This window comes from Xenopus laevis, chromosome 7L (genome assembly GCF_017654675.1).
Source record: "Xenopus laevis strain J_2021 chromosome 7L, Xenopus_laevis_v10.1, whole genome shotgun sequence".
Classification (NCBI taxonomy): Eukaryota; Metazoa; Chordata; class Amphibia; order Anura; family Pipidae; genus Xenopus; species Xenopus laevis.
The window spans coordinates 79,715,636-79,737,293 of NC_054383.1; the positions used below are offsets into that span (position 1 = coordinate 79,715,636).

At 37.5% G+C, this 21,658-nt stretch overlaps 1 protein-coding gene across 2 annotated transcripts in view; it reads left to right on the forward strand.

Annotated features, from left to right (window-relative positions):
• sorl1.L (sortilin-related receptor, L(DLR class) A repeats containing L homeolog) overlaps positions 1 to 21,658 on the forward strand; it is a 98,331-nt gene that overhangs the window by 24,299 nt on the left and 52,374 nt on the right. For both annotated transcript variants that reach the window (XM_018225758.2, XM_041569221.1), the window contains 18 exons: positions 66 to 246; positions 1,118 to 1,219; positions 2,457 to 2,626; positions 3,271 to 3,463; positions 4,791 to 4,908; positions 5,820 to 5,893; positions 6,017 to 6,105; positions 6,719 to 6,897; positions 7,212 to 7,398; positions 8,596 to 8,724; positions 8,842 to 8,927; positions 9,840 to 10,012; positions 10,389 to 10,520; positions 11,621 to 11,712; positions 15,669 to 15,915; positions 17,549 to 17,687; positions 19,062 to 19,235; positions 21,331 to 21,444. In XM_018225758.2, coding sequence (XP_018081247.1) covers positions 66 to 246; positions 1,118 to 1,219; positions 2,457 to 2,626; positions 3,271 to 3,463; positions 4,791 to 4,908; positions 5,820 to 5,893; positions 6,017 to 6,105; positions 6,719 to 6,897; positions 7,212 to 7,398; positions 8,596 to 8,724; positions 8,842 to 8,927; positions 9,840 to 10,012; positions 10,389 to 10,520; positions 11,621 to 11,712; positions 15,669 to 15,915; positions 17,549 to 17,687; positions 19,062 to 19,235; positions 21,331 to 21,444 — 2,579 coding nt within the window. The remainder of the gene's footprint in view (positions 1 to 65; positions 247 to 1,117; positions 1,220 to 2,456; positions 2,627 to 3,270; positions 3,464 to 4,790; positions 4,909 to 5,819; positions 5,894 to 6,016; positions 6,106 to 6,718; positions 6,898 to 7,211; positions 7,399 to 8,595; positions 8,725 to 8,841; positions 8,928 to 9,839; positions 10,013 to 10,388; positions 10,521 to 11,620; positions 11,713 to 15,668; positions 15,916 to 17,548; positions 17,688 to 19,061; positions 19,236 to 21,330; positions 21,445 to 21,658) is intronic.

The window sequence follows — 21,658 nt, forward strand, 5'->3', positions numbered from 1 at the left end:
GAAGTGTTAAATACTTATTTTCCCTACTGTCAAATTTCATTACTGTTCATATTTGTCCATTTCAGGGGCATAGCACCATATGATAAGACTAACACTGTTTATGTTGAACGTCATGAACCACGTGGTACATCAACTGTTCTGAGAAGTACCGACTTTTTTCAATCCAGAGATAAAACTGAGATCATAATAGAAGATGTAGATGACTTTCAGATCAGAGATAAATATATGTTTGCGACAAAGACTGTGGTAAGTGTGATTTAAAAGAGTATTCAGTGGCAGTATATTGCTAAAAATTTTAGGCATGCAGCGAATCCAGGATTCGGTTCGGGATTCGGCCAAATCCTTCTGCCCGTTTAAACTAAATCAGAATCCTATTTTGCATATGCAAATTAAGGGCGGGGGGGAATCGCATGACTTTTTGTCACAAAACAAGGAAGTAAAAAATGTTTTCCTCTTCCCATCCCTAATTTGCATATGCAAATTGGGGTTCCGTTTTTGGTGCAATCTTTCGCAAAGGATTCAGGGGTTCGGCCGAATCCAAAATAGTGAATTCGATGCATCCCTAAATAATATACCTCTAGAAGGTCTATAGTCCGTTATTCTTCATAATGAAAGTATTGAACTCTTGCATTTTAATTCCATGTGAACGCATGTCTACTTGCTTTGCCAATTGCTTAACGATTTTGGCTATTCCACTCAGCATAACTGCCCCAATTCTCTCAGGCACACAGGCTGCAGCTTGGGGGTGGCATAGTAAGTGGAACAAATAATAATTGGTTATTATAGTATAATACAAAAGGGAGGAATATAGAAAAAATAGGTAGAATGTGTTTTCAACACTACTTTTGCTAATTGTTTTCATGTTGAATAAAGGTGTGTATATATTGTATATTGACCTTTTAATAGGTTCAATAAATGGCAACATATGCCTCTCTATTGGACTTTGTTACTTTTTGTTATTCTTGTTGTTTTTTCTTGTGGAATTTCTGTAGGCTTTATAAGAGACTATTTAGTAATAGGACATATTCAGACTAAAGAACTGCTGTTGCTTTGGTTAGTTGGACAACAGAAATGATTCATAGCTTCCACTTCAATTAATTAATATTATCTATTGTAGCATCTACAGGACAGCAAGAAACAACCATCCGCACAGCTGTGGGTTTCGTATAACCGTAAGGCAATGAGATCTGCACAGTTTGTGACCAGGCACCCAATTACTGTAAGTGGTATATCAATTTTGCTTTGTTTTATCCGTCTTTTAACAATCTACCAATAATTAACTATAATCTACGACATTTTTTTAACAGGAGCGAGGCCAGCGGGTCAGCTATTTCTTGACCTGCATTTATACAGTATGTAAGAGAGAATAGACCCATGTGGCACTAGCATTAGGGATAGATGTTGGCCCATTCCACTGTTAGGATAATGCTTGTGCACCTATTTTAGTGTAACACACTGGATTCAGATATGACATTAATCCTTGTGTTCTTGAGGTTTGTAATCACAATCCTACTGAAAGATAAAGTTTCTCTCGGGTTTTGTTTTTGAGCCAGCTAAAACATGTTCTCTTTCACTTTCACAAAAGTGTGTAATAGACGTTGCACATACCTGTTAAATCACATTAAAGTCCACCAATAACTGGACAAGCAAGGTCTGTGTATTTTATTTATTAAAGTGGACCTGTCACCCAGACATAAAAAGCTGTATAATAAATGTCATTTTCAAATTAAACATGAAACCCAAATTTGTTATTAAAGCATTCATAGCTGTTGTAAACTCATTCAAAAATCTCAGCTGTCAATCAAAATTGTCTGCCCTCCCCTATGCTTTATTCTTTCACTTTCAGCACTTACTAGAGGTAACTGCACTCCCCAGATTCCCCCATTCTCTTCACCATTTAATTGTGTAACCATTGCATGGGGATGGACATCAGGTCCCCAGTTTTGGTGCACAAACAAGATTTTGAGATGATGCAAGGCTTGTCTTAATAACAGTGTCCACAAAATGGCTTCTGCCTGCTTGCTATAATTATGAGTTCCCAGACCAAAGGAAACAAGACTCAAAGCATTTTTACAGTGTAATTAAAGTTAATTCTGCTTCACTAACATGATAAAGTAGGATTTGGAATTATTTTTTTGAGCGACAGGTCCCCTTTAAGGTCTGGCTTTGCGGTTTCTTTTTGCCATGTTGATATATTTACAATACCAACCTGGTATCATCACATTTGTAGCAGTGGATTAGACAAGGTTTTGACCACTTCACAATGCAAATTTCGTTTTTTACTGGAAATGGATGGAAAATAATTTGCATTCCAATGTAGTAAATGTCAATGTTCATGACTTTGCATCACATGTATTTTGTAAAACAAAAAAATGAATAAAATTTGTGAATGCAAAGGGCGCTGTTGTGTGATTAATCTAAATTTTTTTTTTTTTTTTTTTTTGTGTCATGCCAAGGAATATTACATTGCTGATGCATCAGAAGAGCAGGTATTTGTCTGTGTCAGCCTCAGCAACAATATAACAAATCTCTACATCTCTGAAGCAGAAGGTCTTCGGTTTTCACTTTCTTTAGAAAATGTGCTTTATTTTAATCCTGGAGGAGCAGGAAGTGATACATTGGTAAGGTAGGTTATGCATTTTACCAGTCAAGGGGCAGGCTCTGAATTATTGCATATGTACAGAAGTAAGCTAAAGCTCAACTTTTATTGCTTGCAGTAAGGGGGGGGGCACTTTAAGAATCCACAAAGGTACCAAAATAAAAGTAGAAAAATCTTTATTTATAACATCAAAGTCTAAATAAGCCTTACAGTTTTGTGCTGTATAGACACTTAAGCATAGGATTCTTCTACCTTCATTTTAGTGACTTCTGTGATTTCTTGAGTGCACTATTAACCATTTTTTGTTATATTACAGTTTTCTGCTTCCCTTTACTGGGGATAGTGCACATGGCCCACTGTTTTGAAATGTTGTGTTTTCTACATTTAACATCCTAGAGTCCTGTTTGCCACACTACTAAAATACAGCAATTGGATACTAATGTTCATTATTGTAGATAATACATAGAGTTCTTGAACCAGAATGACATTTAGGAGACAATAAATAAAAGGAACATAGGTTTTTGGGAGTACAAAAGGAATAATGTTTTAATATAATGTCCCTGGGATGGTTGAGATTTGATTTAATAATTGCACCAGTAGATTGCATAATAAATGCATATTTAGCTTCTTTTAAAATTTCCACATATATTTTACATGCTTTTTGACTTTAGGTATTTTTCAAATGAGCCATTTGCTGATGTACACCGGGTTAGAGGGGTCAGCGGTGTGTACATTGCCACCATCCTTAATGGCTCATTTGCAGAAGAGAACATGCGTTCTGTCATCACTTTTGATAAAGGAGGAACCTGGGAATTTCTTGCAGCTCCTGTTTACAATGGTTATGGTGAAAAGGTTCCCTGTGAGGTAAATTAAAGAAGCCTAAGCATGGTTTAGGCTATATTAAAATCATGTTGTGCAGGGATATATCTCTGGTTTTTATGAGGTAGCTAATGAACGCCTGTTAAATTTAGGATTGTCCAAGGTCATAGGAAATGAACAGTACTGAATCAGGCCACATGTAGTCTGCTCTGCTTTGTCACAACTCCAAACTGCTACAATATTATTTTAAGTGGGTCTCAAGTGTCCAGGGTATCAACAATTCATGTGAAGTAATGTAATAAAAACATTTGGTTTTATTGATATACCACTTGCATTAAAACAATATCTTTAAACAATAAAAACAAAGCACAGAGTCTGGACAGGCCCCTCAAACAACAGTAACACCTGATTGTACGTGTGTATTAATTTTTCCGAAACAGAGAATATTAATTGCATACAGTTCCAGATAATTATAGATAATATATCGATTTGTTGGGATTGGATGTCCCCCTGCTCAAAAGTTAGTTTGTGCCTTTAAGAGGTGATTCTCTGAGGGTATACAGGCCCATATTGCAATTAATGACCAATGACATTTTGTATGCCACCAAAGTAGTGTAATCAACTGTCACTGCAAATATCACCTCAATTAGGACCCTAAGACACACTATTGGGCATATTATCACAATGAGCTTCCAATACTTAGCTGCATAGCTTGGTCCAGGAATATAATTCCCTTACAGTAGCATCTGTTCTTTCAGGAGGACTGTTGTGACACTGTTGCAGCCTAGCAAATAGAAATTGGTGCAGAATTGCTCCATGTGCAATGTTTATTCCAATAGTTTAAAGAAATATACTGTGTATGTATATTGTATAATTAAACTGCGAGAAGGATTTTGCAGAAGGTGCTTTGAACATGGGCTAATATTGCAGCTGGTCTTGTTATTGTATGTTTTATGTAGGCTTTTATACTCTCTTTAGTGTTCTTTTTTTTTCTTAAATGATCTTCCTTGGACATGAGAATGTAACCTTATTAGCAGCTGCTCTAGTGGTAGTGATATAACATGCAATGTTTATACCAGTTCTAGTAACCCAAAGCAACCAGCCAATAGCATTTCTGGTCTGCTGTTTAAAAAGCAAAAATTCGTTTTTGTATGTATAGCTTTGTGTCTTATTTATTTCTCCAGAGAGGAGATATACCAGAAACAACATTTGTGAGAATATATTTTTCAGCATTATTGAAAAATACTGAGCAATTCCGTTTGCAACAGTTTTGCCTTAATATGCCCTTATCAGTTAAAACGTAGCATGCTGTATTGCTTCAGTTGGGAAAGTTTTCATTTTGTTCCCTAAATATGTATTTTATCTGTTTCAGTCCTCTAAAGGCTGCTCGCTTCATTTGGCACAGAGACTTAGCCAGCTGCTTAATTTCCAAATACCCATCATGCCAATTCTCTCCAAAGAATCTGCTCCAGGTTTAATTGTGGCCACTGGTATGTTTATATTTTTAATTAAGTATTTGTGATTATTGGATCTAGAAAGAAAGAAACAAAATATAGGTGCATTTAGATATAAATGACTGCAACTAACCATTCAGATTTGAAATATAGCAGTAAAACAACAAACCAGACAATGTTCTGGCCATGATAGCAATCGTACAAATGTTATATCCGACAAATAGTAGTGATCGTCACCCATTGATATCAGATAGACATTAGATGCAGAGATATTATCATTAGCCGACAGAAATCTTCTAACCTGTCAGATCGACTAAATGACTGCTCACAATGGTATGAAAAATGTCGGGACGATCAGCACATGATCCGAAAAGCATACAAAACCAATTTTTGTGTAACTTTTTCTTTGCGTCTATGGCCAGCTTAAAGTGGACCTGTCACCCAGACATAAAAAGCTGTATAATAAAAGTCCTTTTCAAATTAAACAAGAAATTTTTTTTAAGCATTTATAGCTATCGTAAACTCATTAAAAAAATCTCAGCTGTCAATCAAATATTGGCTGCCCCTCCTCTATGCCTTAGTACTTTCCAGTAGTCAGAATCCATACTATTGAATTACAGTTCTACTATAATCCATCAGAATATAAAGTCAAGGCAAGTCTTTGTATAATTGGGAAAATTCATTGTAGTTACAATAATTTTGTGTGTGTTACTACTGGGTAGTAACTGATAATTGTATTGTTAATACTGCAGATGGTTATTCTACTTTGTTACTCCAACCCACTGTTATTATTCAAGTGTTAGTAAATTTTCAAATGCCAGCAATGTAGTGCTCTTCACACTAATACGAATAGGGCAGCAGTGGAATATCTTGAAGCTAAAAAAGTTATTAATGAATGTTTTAATTTAATAATCAACTCATTAATGTGTGAAATGTGTTCTTAATAGGCACAGTTGGAACCGACATGGCTAGTAAGATGAATATGTATGTTTCCAGCACTGCCGGAGTTAGATGGAGAGAGGTAAATAATTTTGTTTGCTCTAGACCTTTATGCAACTGTTTTTTTTGTTTTGATTTAATTTTGTAATATTTTGGTTAATTATATAGAATTGCAAATGGCCTGATGTTTGCTCTTCTCCTTTAGTCACTGCTTGGACCCCACTATTACACTTGGGGAGATCACGGAGGCATTCTTGTAGCAATTGCTCAAGGAGTAGATACCAACCAGTTAAAGTATGTAAAAAAAAAATGTTCTTTTAGCACACTGTTTTGTATCAGAGAATGTACATATGTTGTATTAAAATCACTTTTACTAGCGGTTTCCTTGACATACTCATGTCATGTTTTTTATAGTTATATTGGCACCTTATGGCTTTGTGTGGGTGAGTAGGAAGATGTTTGTTGGATAGTCCAGGGGAAGAAAGTTGAAGTGTATTTATATATGCATGTTATCTACTGCTAGACTTCTTTATTTTTTATTTAGCACCAAATTTAGGGGATGTATAGATAGGTGTCCCCCTATTGTAGCCTTGGTGAATTATATCAAGACCCAAATACAGATCATGTGACCACCTGCAAATAGTTTAAACAAATAATTATGGGCAAATCAACACCTTTCGTCATGTAAAGGCAAATTGAGACATTATGGGCATTTTGGCACCATGTTTTTATAAGATTAAAAATATGGCATATTAAACTGATAACCCATCCTGTGTGCGGTTAGCTTACCTTAGGCATACACTGCATGTGTAAAATTTAGTATATATTTTAAGAAATAAAAAACTTTGAAGAGTTTTTCAGGTATGCTTTGTGTGTTTTTATTTTGTGGTTCTTTTTCCATTTACAGATACAGCACAAATGAAGGAGAGACTTGGAAAACATTTAATTTTTCTGAGAAAGCCATGATAGTATATGGACTACTAACAGAGCCTGGGGAAAAGAGCACCGTGTTTACAATATTTGGCTCTTACACAGAGAGAGGACATAGCTGGATAATACTACAGATCAATGCTAGTGACGTCCTAGGTAATATATTATTGCTCTTACGTGCTGTTGCATACGTTTTCAGTGTTCCACCCTTCTAGAATCCTCTTAAAGTTGATCTAGTGACACACAAGGATTCGAGTTCCTGTATTTATTGCGTTTTATATGGGATGTTTGATTTACTGACTTAACATTCTATCTCTTGGAATTGCCAAAAATTAGTTATTGGGTTTGTTTGGATGAAAATCTAGATATTTTATTTATGGAACCAGCATCCAGAAAGCTTATATTCTATTCTCTTCATAATGTTATTATAATGCAAGATGTCACATAACACTGTAATGTATTTTTTGTAGGAGTGCCATGTTCAGACAGTGATTATAAACTATGGTCACCATCAGATGAGCGAGGGAATGAATGCTTGTTGGGTCGTAAAACTGTTTTCAAAAGAAGGACCGCACATGCTACATGTTTTAATGGGGAAGACTTTGATCGGCCAATTACAGTCTCCAACTGCTCCTGCACAAGAGAAGACTTTGAATGGTATTCATGCTTTATTCCGTTTACCTGCTTGTGCCACTGATATGCTTTGTACTTAGGCAATAGATAAAAAACAGGTATGAGATCCATTATTCAGAAAAACGTTTTCTAGAAAGCTTCGAATTTCATGAAGCCCATCATAGACTCCTGTTTATATCAAATAATTCCTTTTTCTGTTATAATAATACAGTACCTTGTACCTGTAAATCTTTACCTGGTATCCCAGGGGGTTTCCCCTTTTATATCAAACAAGTATGAAAAACACATCTCACAAGAGATATGAGCAATTCATTTACATCTCTCAAGACCCCAACATTTTGCTGATATCACAACTTGTCCACGTACTTGCAGTGTATCTTTTAACCATATTTATTTATATTTATGGTCATGTAAGCAATTCTACCTTTACTACTACAGGTATGGGATCTGTTATCCAGAATACCTGGGATTTTCTGGATAAGGGGTCTTTACATAATTTGGATCACCATATCTTAATATCTACTAGAAATTCATTCAAACATACATTAAACCCAATAGGATTGTTTTGCCTCCAAAGATTAATTATAGCTTAGTTAGAATCTGATTCAAGGTACAGCCTTTATGTTACAGGGACAAAGGAAATCTTTTTATTTTTTTACATTTTAATTATTTGAGATAAGGGAGATGGCCTTCCCTTAATTTCCGGACAATGGATCCCATACCTGTAATTCTAAATACTGCAAAATCACAGTCACCATAACCATGTGTAATAAAGCGAGTACATATTACATATTAAAGCAATAGTGCAAAATAAAACAAAAAAAAAAACCAACACATAGAGATTAACTTATTTTTTAATAAAGTATTATTCACTTCAATGGATGGATTTGAAAATACGATTCCGGATATTCTGCAAAAATAGAACCTGCAAAAAATGAAAAGCCTATGTTCTAATCTATCGCTAAAGATTTCTTAATTTAATTAGCAGGATTTCCTTTATTTGTCTTTCATAAATAAACAATTAGAGAGCGAAGTACAGTACTAACCCAGATGTTGCCTTGGCAACACAAGACAATTAGCTGGGAGTCAGGCTTACCTATTGTATAATGCAACTATTCAGGAAAATAATGACGCTCAGTTAAAAATAATATAATTGCATTTTAAAATTTTGCTAATTTTATTTTCCAGTCACTTTCTTTACCTTTTTTTTTTTTTATTTAGTGATTTTGGCTTCAAACTCAGTAAAGACCTGTCATCAGAAGTTTGTGTTCCTGACCCTGAATTTGCTGGAAAACTCTATCCTCTCCCTATTCCTTGTCCTGTGGGCACCACTTATAGAAGGACCAAAGGGTTTGTATTCAAGCAGTACCGTTTTTTTTATGGTTTTGATGATTGCTTCTACCACCTTACTGGGATTGACATTAAATGCAACTTTTCATCAAATTATGTTTTCGTGTCATTGTGTAGCTACCGTAAGGTTTCGGGAGACACTTGTTCTGGAGGGGATGTTGAAAACCGTCTCCAGGGTGAAGAGGTCCCTTGTCCTGTGGGAGGTGAGTTTAACAGTATATAGGTTTGTGAATTATTATCCAGAATACTTGGGACCTGGGGTTTTCTGTATAATGGATGTTTCTGTAATTGGGATCTTTATATACCTTAAGTCTATGAAATATAATTTAAACATTAAATAAACCCCATAGACTGGTTTTGTCTCCAATAATTATTAATTATATCTTAGTTGGGTTTAAGCACAAGGTACTGTGTTATTATTCCGAAGAAAAAGGAAATTATTTTTAAAACACTTAATTATTTGGATATGGTCTATGGGAGATAGCCTTCCCATAAATCACAGCTTTCTGGATTACAGGTTTCTGTTTTCCCATACCTGTACCATATAAAGTGACAAACTGACAAAAATGACACCTGCAAATGTGTAATGTGGAGATAATTGAGGTTGGAAAAACTGTTTTATTCCTTATAGCGACCATCTCGTTTTGCATGTGTTGTATTTACTGTCTAAAAACATAGTGTACAAAGAGCCAAAATTGGCACCACCACCTTGAGGCTTTTTTTAGGCTGCAAAGGTTTCAGAATATAGTGATCTGAAAAACAACCTGCCATTACCAGGAAATCCTGAAGATGGAACTGCTGAAATATTGAAATAGTTTATTCATTATTGTAAATTATGTATCCCTACCCTGCATCATTGTGCAGTGACATGAATACAATCAGTGTGAGGTGAGGGAGAGGTGGGTGCAAGCCATAGTGTTGCACCTTCCAACTACCTGTAACATTTATAAAATCAAGCTAACTTACTTGCTGGGTATCCCTTTTTCATGACAATACCAACTTAAAAAAAACAAACTTGTAAACTTTGTGACTGTTGACTGTGAAGGTGATTAGATTGCAGCGTTTCCTTAATTGTTATAGATCTCCTCACCAGTACATTTTCTGTCTTTTTAAAGAGGAAAATGAATTCATTTTATATGCTATGAGGAATTCCATATATCGTTATGACCTTTTATCTGGGATCAACGAAGAACTTCCTTTAAAGGGACTGCACAACGCAGTGGCTTTGGACTTTGATTATCAGAGCAATTGTTTATACTGGGCTGATGTTACTCTTGAAACTATACAGGTAATAAGCATATTTATTCACCATTCACATATTGGTTATATTCCACGGGATAGATGAGGGAGGTAGTTTATCACTGAGTGAAATCCTTGACCCATCAATTTCATTTAGGGGTATGGGCCTCATCAGCTATTCAGTTGCAGTTATATCCAGTGAAAAGGAAAGTATACTTTCAAAAATGAATCACCACTTTTTCTAATTTTTTTTCAAATTATTTAAAGTCTGAAATATATATTTATATATTTTACTTCAAAAGCTGAAAAGCTTTTTTTCTGTTCCTTTTATAAACTCCAAACAAGCGTAATCTTTTTTTAATAATGCCAGAACATTTTTGTTTTAATCATATTGTAGGGTAACTGTCAGTCTTTTCTTTCATTAGCGTCTTTGCTTGAATGGGAGTTCTGGACAAGAAATCATCATAAGAAATGGTTTGAAAACGATTGAATCGTTGGCTTTTGACCCACTCAGCCAGTTACTCTATTGGGTAGATGCTGGAATGAAGAGAATTGAGGTATACTGGAAGTGTGTCTGTCAGATTACCAAATCTATCTATCTGAAATAGGACTACTCTTAAGGAAGTTTTTTTGACTTCTGAACTAGTAAATGCGTTTGGTGTATGAACCCTGTAAACATATTTTGTGGCTGTATTTATTGGAGTTTGCCTGCTGTGTTTAAAAGTTACAATTCTCTCCGAATAGCTATAGGTTAATTTATCCCACTCTTATACTGGCTGCAGTTTTGTTCTTTGGTTGCTATGGGTTGCTATGGGTTACTGCCTAAGTCAATATTTACCCAGGGCTAGTAAATAAGTCCAGGAGTATCTCTTTTTGTAATACTATTTGCCCAAACTTTAGTTAAATATTTGCAGTTGTCTAAGTTCACCTATTATGTTTTGAATTTTATGTTTATCCACCGTCCAGTTCTTAGTAATGGAGTACAGGTATGGGATCCGTTATCTGGAAACCCGTTATCCAGGAAGCTCTGAATTACAGAAAGGGCGTCTACAATAAATTCATTTTATTCAGATAATCCACATTTTTAAAAATGATTGCCTTTTTCCCTGTAATAATAAAACCGTACCTTTATACTTGATCTAAACTAGAATATAATTAATCCTTATTGGAGCAAAACCAGCCTTTTATTTTTATTAAATGTTTACATGATTTTCTAGTAGACTTAAGGTATGAAGATTCAAATTACGTAAAGACCCGTTATCTGGTCCCAAGCATTCTGGATAACCAGTCCCATACCTACATTTCTCTATGTGCAGATTGCCAGTCTCTATACTGCTAAATGTGACCCTCCCCCCAAAAAATAACTTTTTCTTAAAATCTGAGCTTTCTTCATTCTTTTTTTAAAATGTCTCATTTATCAGACAGCAGATACTGCTATGTAATATATATATATATATTTCAGTGTTCGGAACACAGAAGCCATCTGATGTTTTGCAAATCTGACTTAATTGTGTTATTTGAATGAAGAGATGTAGAAGTTGCAATGTGTGTAGAGACCATGCTAATGTTCAGTGCATACACTACCATTGTATTTGACTCTTTGTGAAACTTCTTGGGCATAACTCGCTGCATAAAGAGAACTTTGTCTTTTCCTCAGGTTGCCAGTGCTGATGGAGATTTGAGACTCACAATTTTGAATTCGACTGTTCTTGAAAGGCCAAGGGCTCTGGCTTTAGTACCCAAAGAAGGGTAAATAAAACCAAATTTTTCTTTAAAAAAGTTTACAGTTACTATGCTAAATGCTATTGTGATGTGATCAGTTGGATTCTTGGAGATGTCAGACATCAGTAGAACACAAGAAGAGGGCATTAATGTTGGTTAGAATAAGACTTGTGGCACAAAGGGCTTTTTGATCACTGAGGTGTTCACATTTCCTGCCTTCAGGACATACTTTAAATTATTTCATATTTCCTTCAGTCTATTTCCTGGTTTCTGTGGTCATTGGAATTTCATATGCAGTCTGGAAGAAAAACAAATTTGCAATAATTCTTATACTACTTTAAACTTTCTGTACTGCATTTTCATTTTACATTTCTGAAACCTTGAAACACAACCAGAGACACTGGTACTTACATGCCCGTGCCATAGATTCCACTATTTGGAGCACATGTTGGGTTAATCTGCAAGTTCATTTCAACACGTGTTCAGCACAAGGCCAGTAAATGGACCTTGATTAGGTACAAATATTTATGGTTTCAACAATTGGAAAGGGGTAAATACTGAGTAGTTCAGATATGGCACAAAAGAGGACAGGCGAGGTTAAGGGGACTGAGAAATGGTTTGACCTTCGCAGTCTCTATATAGCTGTATGGTCACGTCACTTAAATTAACTATTTATTAAATAATTTTTAAATATGCTGGTTTTGTGCTAAATGTAAAGCATTTTATACATTTAAATACTACAGATTCAAATTTGATTTATCTGCTGTATTTCAGTAAAGGCAAGGTATTCAGTAATAGGCATTGAATGCATATGATTATGTTAAAGTGCTCATCCACCCAAAGCCTGATTTCTTTTTTTTTTAATTTAGCAAAGTGAAAGTAAATGTAATTCTAAGCAACTTAACTGAATACATTCATTAAAGGGGAACTCCGGCTTCCAGACCAAAATTTGATAAAGAGGCCCATATAACATATAAACCCCTAACATACCCATCACAGTTCAAAAAGTATGAATAAATGCCATTTTCTATGCTGAAATCCAGCTGTTTAACAGTTCTTTTCTTTCTGCATCATTTGAAATCCTGGCAATGAAGGCGGGACTAAAACCCTGATATTGTATACATTGTAACAACTACTCCACAGCTTATAGACGGCATGCAGGAACCACATAACCTATAAAAGTTGCTTGAAATTGTTTACTTTTCAAAAAGCTTGTTATTATGTTTGGTGTGGAGTTCCCCTTTAAAATGTTCACTAGTTATACAATTATATGAAAAAGTAAATGCCAGAGAATGTAAACATTTGGTTTTTATAGCAATTAAATTTTCTGATATATTTAAAGCCATTGCTACTTTTAAATTAATGTACTATGGAATGTTTAATGTTAAACATATATGCAAATTTCTCTTCCCTAGATTGGGGGACACAGAGACCATGGGGATGAAGTTCCTGGTGGTCGGAGAATGGACACTAAGATGTTAAAGGTGACTCCTCCTCCTGCTCTGGCTTCATCCCCTGCCTCTTCCTGTTAGAGCCAGTTTCTTTTTATTGTCCTCAGAAGGAAGACACGGATGACACAGTGGCTGGGGCAAGTGATAAGAATTGCGGTTTAGGTTACGCCACACTGAGGCTAGGGATTTCCAAATACAGTGCCTCTCCAGCCAACTAGGTACTTTACACTTAGACTCAAATTATTGCCCCTTTTTGTCTTCCCACTCTCCGGAGGACTGCATGCATGCTCCACGTTCCCTGAGGCTGCTGTTCCCACTCCCTGGAGGTCTGCACCAGCCTGAAACAGCACCTGCTCCCCAACCTCCCGGACACACGTGACCGGCCTGAATAACCACCCATTGCTTCTCCAGCTGGAATCCACTCCAAGGAAGCATGGAGGATTCTGGTATGTGCAGAAGACAACGTACTAGATATATCGGCAGTATACATTCTAGGAGTAGACAATTGGATGGTGGACTACTTAAGGCACGAGTCACTAGATCAGGGAGAATGGAGCTTGCACCTGGAAGTGTTCCAAGAGATAGTAGAAAGGTGGATACTATCAGGGGTAGACTTGATGGCGTCCAGATACCACCGCAAGGTGCCAAAGTTTGTCACAAGAAGTGCAGACCCACAAGCATTTGCAGTGGATGCCCTAGTAATTCACTGGAACTTCAAGCTGGTCTACGTTTTTCCCCCGCTGGCTCTTCTACCAAGAGTCATCAAAAAGATAAGAAGGGAAAGAATCCAAACTATCCTGGTAGCCCGTTACTGGCCAAGAAGATGATGGTTCACAGACATTATGGCCATGCAGCGGACACGCCTCTTCACCTCCCACAAAGGCCCGACCTGATTGTCCACCCGAATTTATATGTGTTGGCTTTAACGGCATGGCTCCTGAGGCCTTAATCCTGAAAAAATACGGGGCTCCCTTCGAGGCTCTCCCTACTATGTTATGGGCACACAAGCCTGTTTCAACAAAAATCTACTACCGAGTTTGGAAAACTTGATGTGAATCCGAACACAGGAACCCACGTATGGCGGAGGAAAAATACATTCTGCCGTTTCTCCAGGACGGATTAGCCTTGACTTCTCTAAAGGTACAAGTCTTGGCATTTTCCATACTCTACAAGCAAAAGCTAGCGCTGTGCAGCAATGAAAGAACCTGCCTACAAGGAGCTACCAGACTGGCCCCTCGATACAAGTATCCAGTCCCTCCATGGGTTAAACATGGTACTATCAGTCTTACAAGTTACAAGTTACCTATGAACCTTTAGGGACCATTCCACTGCCCACTCTTACAAAAAAGGTGGTGTTTCTCCTTGCTATTACGTCAGCTTGAAGAGTCTCAGAACTGGCAGCACTCTTGTGCAAACCTCCTTTTACCATCGTCCCTCCAGACAAGGTGGCACTAAGACCAATGCCGGAATTCCTGGCCAAGGTGTTGTCAGAATTCCATCTAAATCCAGACTTAGCGGTCCCATCGCTTTGCCCAGAGACGAAGAATCAGCTTGAAAAAAGAATGAATACATTGGATGTGGTTCGGGCAATCAAAGCTTACCTAGAGGCCATGGAGTGGGTAAGGAAAACTGACTCACTATTTATACATCCACAAGGGCCAAGAAGAGGAACGAAGACGTCCATGGCGACAGTTGCTAGATGGATCCGTTCGATTATCACCAGAGCCTACGCAGTGAGGGGGAAACCACCAACCTTCAAAGTTCTAGCGCATTCGACACACTCAATCAGTACCTCCTGGGCAGTACAGCACCAAGCCTTTTATTGAACAGGTGTCTCGAGCAGCCCCTTGGTCCTCCTTCACGCGCTTCTACAAGCTTCATGTACACGCTTCAGCTGAAGCCAGCTTTGGGAGGAAGGTGTTACAGGCAGTGTTAATCTGAACACCTAAAGGGGTCACAGTGTCCTGCCCTCAGGGGTTGCTTTGGGACGTCCCCATGGTGCCTGTGGCCCCCAATCTAGGGAAGAGGAAGAGGGATTTTTTATACTCATCGTTAAATCTTTTTCTCTTCACCTACATTGGAGAACACAGGCCTTCCCTCCCTGTGATTCTTTAATTCAGACTGCCGGGGCAGTTACCAGTTCAGCTATCAGTTGATTACTTCTCGTTCGGAGTCTTGTTCAAACCAGCTACTGCTGAGGGGGTCGGGAGATTCCTCCTCTGCTTGGTATTGTCAGGATGATTTTGCTCCTTCTTTGGTTGAAACGGGCTGTAACAGGAAGAGGCAGGGGATGAAGCCTGAGCAGAAGGAGGAGTCACCTTTAACATCTTAGTGTCCGTTCTCCAACCTGCCGGATCTTCATCCCCATGGTGCCTGTGTCCCCGAATGTAGGTGAAGAGAAAAGGATTTAACGGTGAGTATAAAAAATCCCTCTATATAATTCATGATTCCTTATTAAAGTTACGCTTTCCTTCACTATGCAAAAAAACAAAAACAGATATAAAATATGTAAAACACTTATTATACTTTTAGACTAATGTTTTGGACTGACTGGGGAGATGAGCGGCATGGCATATACAGAAGTGAAATGGATGGCTCCTCTGTAAAACACTTGATATTTGAGGGTATAAAGTGGCCAAATGGCATCTGTGTAGATGAGCAGTGGATATACTGGACTGAAGCATACATGGATCGAATCGAAAGAATTGATTTTAATGGTCAACAAAGAATGATTATTTTGGATAGTCTTCCTCATCCTTATGCAATAGCAGTTTTTAAGGTAATAGCAAATTTTGAAAATGTTCCTTTCAGAAAGCCTTTTGTTATGCAGGTGTAAGATGAACCAATATCCAGAAACCCATTATCCAGAAAGCTCTGAATTATGTAAAGACCATCATCCATAGAACTCCATTTCAATCAAATAATTGGGCTTATTTAATTATTTTTTAGTAGACTTATAGTATGCTGATCCAAATTACTGAAAGGTCCCAGAAAACCCCCAGGTCCCAAGCATTCTGGTTAAAAGATCCCATACCTGTAATATTATTTTAAACTCTGCATAACTTGCCATTGCCATATAACTGGGTGAGATATTACCAGAAACTCTAATACTTTTAGTTTTGACAATAAATCTTCATAAACAATGTAATTCCTAATTCTGTCCCTGTGTGATTAAGAACCTTCATTACTTAGGTGCCTATTTATTATAGTGTGTAAAACAATTAAGGCCAGAAAACGGTGTAAAAAGCTGTGTATAATAAGTAGCAAATTTATCAATGCCAACCTCTCATAATCCATTTTAGTCAACTGGAAAAATTCAAACAGCAAGTAAGTTCCAGCAGAAAAAATGCTGAAAAAAATGAAATGTGATGAATGAACACCATATTTTCCCATAGCATTTTCAAATGGATGCTTACGTTTACACTGGATTTTTACACAGAGGTACAGGATTGCTGAAAGTCAATGCACAACTTGATAAATACGCCATTTTTTTCACACCGTGATACCTGGTGATGTGTAGTGTATTTTGTCGCCATTTTTTTTGCACAGCTTGATGAATAGGCCCCTTAATGTTTATCGAAGAATGTTCAGGGTTGGAATGTGCAGCATAAATTAGATTTGTTATGACCCTTGGCAACAAATTGGCAGTGGGTGTATATTACTCATTTTCCTTAAAGGCATAAACAATTTTGTATATTATTGTCATTTTCAAATTGTGTCTCACAGATGTGTTTTTAAATAGATATTTAAAGAAGGAAATTCCCTGGGCGCAAAAACCCTCCCCCCTCCCCTGTGTTGCTCCTCCCCCCCCTTGCCTACCTGTCCCGCCGGGCAAATGCCCCTAATTTTTTACTCCCCCCGCTGCGCAGGTCCTGTCCACGGAGTTCACAGGAGCCATCTCTTCCTGCTTTGATCTGGGTTTTTGGCGCATGCGCAGTAGGAGCATTTACTGGTACGGATCTACTGCGCATGCGCCAAAAGTCACAAAGTTTTAGACATTCCGTGACATTCGGCGCATGCGCAGTATATCCGTATCGGTAAATGCTCCTACTGCGCATGCGCCAGAAGATGCCGATTAATCCAGGAAGAAGACCACTCGGGAGAAGATGGCGCCTGTGAGCTCTGTGGACAGGACCTGCGCAGAGGGGTGAGTAACAAGTTAGGCATTTGCCCATTGGGACAGGTAGGCCAGGGTGGAGGAGGGAGGGGGAGCAACACAGGGGAGGGGGGAGGGATTTTTGAGCAATGGGGGTTTCCTTCTCCTTTAACCCGCTACAAGGGACAGGTAGAAGAAAAATGTAAACCGCACAAGCAACTGCAGAAAGAAAATTTCTGATTGCCATATTGGTGCTGTTGTTTACTGTATAACTGGTGTTGTCCTGACCTCTGTTTTATTATCATTTCCATTTCAGAGTGAAGTATACTGGGATGATTGGTCACAACTAAGCATTTTTAGGGCTTCGAAATTTAATGGTGCCCGGATGGAAGCCGTAATTGGCAGATTAACAGGAGTGATGGACATGAAAATATATTACAAAGACAAAGCAACAGGTAATTTTTTAAACATATGATGTATAGAAAGTGAATCCATTCAATACATTTCCTAATGTATATGATTGTTTTCATTTAATGTTCCTAGGTTGATTGTTACAAGGTCACTTACTCTTAACCCAGTGTGGCCTTACTAAACTAAAGCAAAAGGTAAATTGTTTGCAGGTACAAGAATTATTGCTTTTAGAAAATGATGAAAGTTAACTTTAGTAATAAAAAAAATAGTGTTTATTTCATGTTCATGGACAGAATTGCATTACTTAGTGGCACTGAAAATATATACAGCACCCTAGAAGATTCCAGATGCAAACTCACAAATGCAATATTTTCTCTTGTTAATTTTATCATTTAATGTTGTTTAATTTGTAGTTATGGTTAAAGGGAAACGTCTCATGGAAAAAATAAACTTTCTATAGAAAGTCCACGAAAAATTCTTTACGGTTACTGAAATAATCTTGAAATACTCTTAATCTTCAGTATTCCCGCTTCAGAAATGTCTCCCTCTTCATGCAGAAGTTTGAGCTGGGTTTTGTTTGACAGGTCAAATACATTTAGTGCCACCTTTCTTATGTAATTGTAAGGCACCCAGCAGGAACTCCCGTTTCGCGTCATCGTGCAAAATAAAGCATAGCCCAACACAAAGATGGCGCCCACGAGTTCAAAATGTGCAACCACGTATGACGTTGTGACATACGTGGTTGCACATTTTGAAGTCGTGGGCGCCAACTTTGTGTCGGGCTATGCTTTATTTTGACCTTCCGGTTTCCTGCTTTTTGGCACCAAATCTCCCTATTTAAACCTGCTTAGCCAGTCATTAATTGCCCAAGCTGGCTTCTGGTCCTGTCAGGTTCTGCTCATTCCTTTAGTTTGCTTCTGATCCTCGGTTTTTGACTTTTGGTCTGCACTGTCCTGACCTCTGCCTGTTCGTGACTCCTCTTCGTTTGCCCCTTGTCTGTACTGCATTTTGGAACTTCTGATCTCTGAAGTTGGTTGTATCCCGCTAGTGACTCAGCAGAAAGTTCTGGGGCCCCAAAAGGGCGTCAGTGAAAACTGGGACTAGTTGGGCTCTCCTACTTTACTGAAGATTCAGACTGATACCAGCAACCTAACTCCAGGTCCCAGCCTAACTAATACATTACAGGAATGTATTAGAGCTAACTGTTTTTCAAAATAATCAACTCTGACACAAACTTACATGAAGGGTGACCGATCTTCTGAGCAGGAAATAGTGAGTTAATATATTTAGAAATGATGTTATGTTTATATTGCATATGAATTTTTTTGGGATAGATCCCTTTTCGTTTTTGTAAATTGTAATTAGTCATAGTTAATAATATTCATCACTATTAGATTATCTACTCTTACTCTAAACAGGGCACAACGCTTGTGTTTTAAAGCCTTGCAGCCTTTTATGCCTTCCTAAAGCCAATAACAGCAAAATCTGCAGATGTTCTGAGGGTGTGAAAAGTACTCTACTGTCTTCTGGTGAGATGCAGTGTGATTGTCCACAAGGTTACCTGCTAAAAAACAAGACCTGTATAAAACAAGGTAAAGACTCAACAGTTGTTTAACTCACACTTTAAAATATAAAGTTTGAAGTAATGAAAAGATATTCAGGTGTATAATATAATATGCTAAAAATTGTATATTGGCAGGCAGCAGTGTTATCAAATACGTTTATTAAAATGGCTTTACCTACCACAAGTGATGCTAGAAAGAGTTTTTATTCCAATGTAGATATTGGTTTTCAATTCCAAATGAAACTATAAAAAGTAACAAAGAAGAAGTGGATCTATTGGGCACGCCTGTACTTATAAATGAAACTAGGATATGTGACAGTAATTTATTATTCATTGCAGGGTTACTTACCTGTTAGTCTTAAATAGATAAAAAAAAATTGAAAATATAGATAGTGGCTAGTATAGCAGCTCTTCTTTTTATCTCTCCATATTTGGGTAAACTCAACAAAACATAAGTCCCTCAAGGTCTTTTGAAGTGTCTGCATGTTTGTGATTTTTTAAGAACTTTGGTTGGACAGTGAACTAGTGCAAGCCTTGTGTATTTCTCAACCAGAGGGTACCGCTCGTTGGTCTAGTCCTAGACACTGTTCATCAGAACATTTTCCTTCCTGTTAGCAACCTGGAAACTTGTAGTTCCATCTCAAGCCCCTGCAGATGAATATTAATTGTTTGACGTTCTGAACCTGGTCATCTGGGTGGAAGACTTTTAGTTATCACCAACTGGATGTAATAAGAATGCATGTAACCCACACGCAAAATTGTGGGCCCTGGCAAAAGTAGAACTTTGAGGAGGCCAAAGACATTCTATACATGAGAGTGGATGTGTGCTCCCTTAAACATTTTATCTGGCTTATGCCTTGCTTCCCTAGCAACACTGCTTTGATTTTTCATGTGAATGAGGGAATCCTAATGACCCACTCATGGCCTGGTGCCAACTTTATATTTTGAGCCCATAACCTGAGGCAAGACATGGTTAAATTGTGTTATCACAAAAATAAGACCATAGGCAACATAGAAACATAAAAATGCCTCGATGGCAGAATCTGGATCAACTGCCTACAGTTCGACAGTCCTGTCTTAAAAAATTGTCTTTTGAGGATATTTTCTGTTTCTTAAAATACAACTGCCCCTTCAAATCACAGCTTCAAGAACCATTTGGATATCCCAATCCAGGCATCTTGACTTTAATGCTGTGCCTTTTGAGACTCTGATCTAAAGAAGAAAGGGTTGTCACACAGTGGGCTTCACTATGACTCATGTTCAAGGCTCAGGTGCCAGTTTCTTCCAGTCCAAGTGAGAGTGTTTGGTGCATTAGTATTCAGATCAGCACTTTGACTTGAAGTAGGCTTTCATAACAGTTTCTGCAATGTTATTTGAACAAGGAATTCAGTCTGGGTTCCTTAATCTTTCTCTTGATTTTGTAGTAGGGATCAGAATTTTTCTTAAACTCAGATGCCTAATTTCAGTTTTGGAACTCAATTTAGACTTGTTGACTTGGTCTGGTTCACTTGCAAAGCAGCTGTATTATTGGCATGTTCCTCCATGAAGGGGGTAGAACTGTACTGTTTCTTGATTAAAATGTTCCTTTTTACAGCTGTACCGATACCTTGGCCTCTGTAGCCATGGTATTTTTGAGCAAGGTTTTGCTTGTGGTAGTCTGTTAGTAGCTGCCTTCTGAATTTAATTACTTCCTGCTTTCTGAATTTAATTACTTCCTGCCTTCTCTGAGTAGAGTCAGGAATTCCCACATTTGGATGTTTTAAGATGAGGGATTTATTCTTTTTATTTCTTCCATCCCTTGACAAGTTTAGTCAGATGTATGGTTGTATAGTTCTCATGTTTGCTGATGTGCTAAAGGAGGGGTGAAGCTGGAGAGGGAATATAAGAGAGTGGAAGGGCCTATAATACCCCAGAATATCCTGCCTTTGCATCGACTGAAAGAATATGCTTTAACTGTTGTAATCTCCTGATTAATGTGCTAGTTTATGGTTTTTAATCCTTTAAACTGCATTAATTTGTCCTGAAATATGGGACTTTTTTGTTTTGCCTTCTGGCATGGTTATTTATCTTGCAGTGTAAATTCTCTCTTTTTCAAATAAAATTCTACTTATTTCCTGAAACAGAAAACACATGCTTGCCTAGCCAATACAGATGCTCTAATGGGAACTGTATTAGTAGTATTTGGCAATGTGACACAGACAATGACTGCGGAGACATGAGCGATGAAAAAAACTGTCGTAAGTAATATTTAACCTTTTGTCATATCCTTAGAGCTTTTTGTGCAAGTATGGGATCTATTATTTGCAGTGCTTGTGACCAGGGGCTTCTGGGGATCTTTTTTTAATTTGGGTCATCCGTACCGAAAAGGCTAAAAAATAAAATGCCATTTTACTACTTCTCCACCTCAAAAGAAGCATATTATCAATATATTCATGTTCTTCGTCTCTATCT